We start from the raw sequence: 786 nt of genomic DNA, 5'->3' as shown, positions 1-786 counted from the left end.
ATATATATATATATATATACATACATTCATAGGCGCACACACACGCACACACACACACATGCAAACACACATGTACACATGCACATACGCACACACACACATGCACATACACACACATCCGCACGCGCGCGCACATACACATGCACGCACACACACACACACATACACACACACAGGGTACGGTGAGTAGATACATAATATTTTATAAATATTTCACTTATTAATGATGACGTCACAAAAAATGATTAAAATGGCTGCCTAGCTTTAATGATTGTCATTGTTATACTTATTGTTTTATACTTCTTATCAAGGTAAATTATGCACCGTGAATGTCCAGCCCTACCTTGATGAACCGAACACTGACCTCCAGAATGTCGAATCACACTCACCGGACGGGCTTGTCCCTTACGAACAGGAAAGTTGGAAAGCCAACAAAATTTCACCAGAATGTGAGACAGTCTTGCATTTTTTTATTCTTTTATTTCAAAACACATTTATTGGTCATTTGCGAGTGTGAGTGTGGGTGCCACTGCTGTTTGAGAAGTACATAAAATATAAAATTTGTAAGACCACCATCTTCACAGAAAACTTACCTTCCTACATACTTCATCAAATCTTCCCAGTTATAAATGTGTATCTGTGTGTGTGTATGTATGTGTGTATGTATGTGTGCATGTATATGTATGCATGTATATGTATGCATATGTGTAAACCAAAGAAGTTAGGAGGTGAGAGTTGAATATCTATCTATTTAACCACATGACATCCTTAGGGTAACGGCTGTTT

General features: G+C 37.9%; 1 protein-coding gene across 1 annotated transcript in view; it reads left to right on the top strand.

The window, feature by feature from the left end:
- Positions 1-568, top strand: part of LOC106878539 (serine/threonine-protein phosphatase 6 regulatory ankyrin repeat subunit B) — a 187,752-nt gene extending 187,184 nt beyond the window's left edge. Inside the window, exon 30 of the mRNA XM_052969466.1 lies at positions 312-568. Within this exon, the coding sequence (XP_052825426.1) occupies positions 312-517 (206 nt within the window). The 3' untranslated portion in view covers positions 518-568. The remainder of the gene's footprint in view (positions 1-311) is intronic.
- Positions 569-786: the final 218 nt, after the last annotated feature.

Source organism: Octopus bimaculoides, chromosome 7, assembly GCF_001194135.2.
Source record: "Octopus bimaculoides isolate UCB-OBI-ISO-001 chromosome 7, ASM119413v2, whole genome shotgun sequence".
Taxonomy (NCBI): Eukaryota; Metazoa; Mollusca; class Cephalopoda; order Octopoda; family Octopodidae; genus Octopus; species Octopus bimaculoides.
Note: the sequence above shows the minus strand (reverse complement) of the source record. Positions and strands in the feature narration are given on the sequence as shown.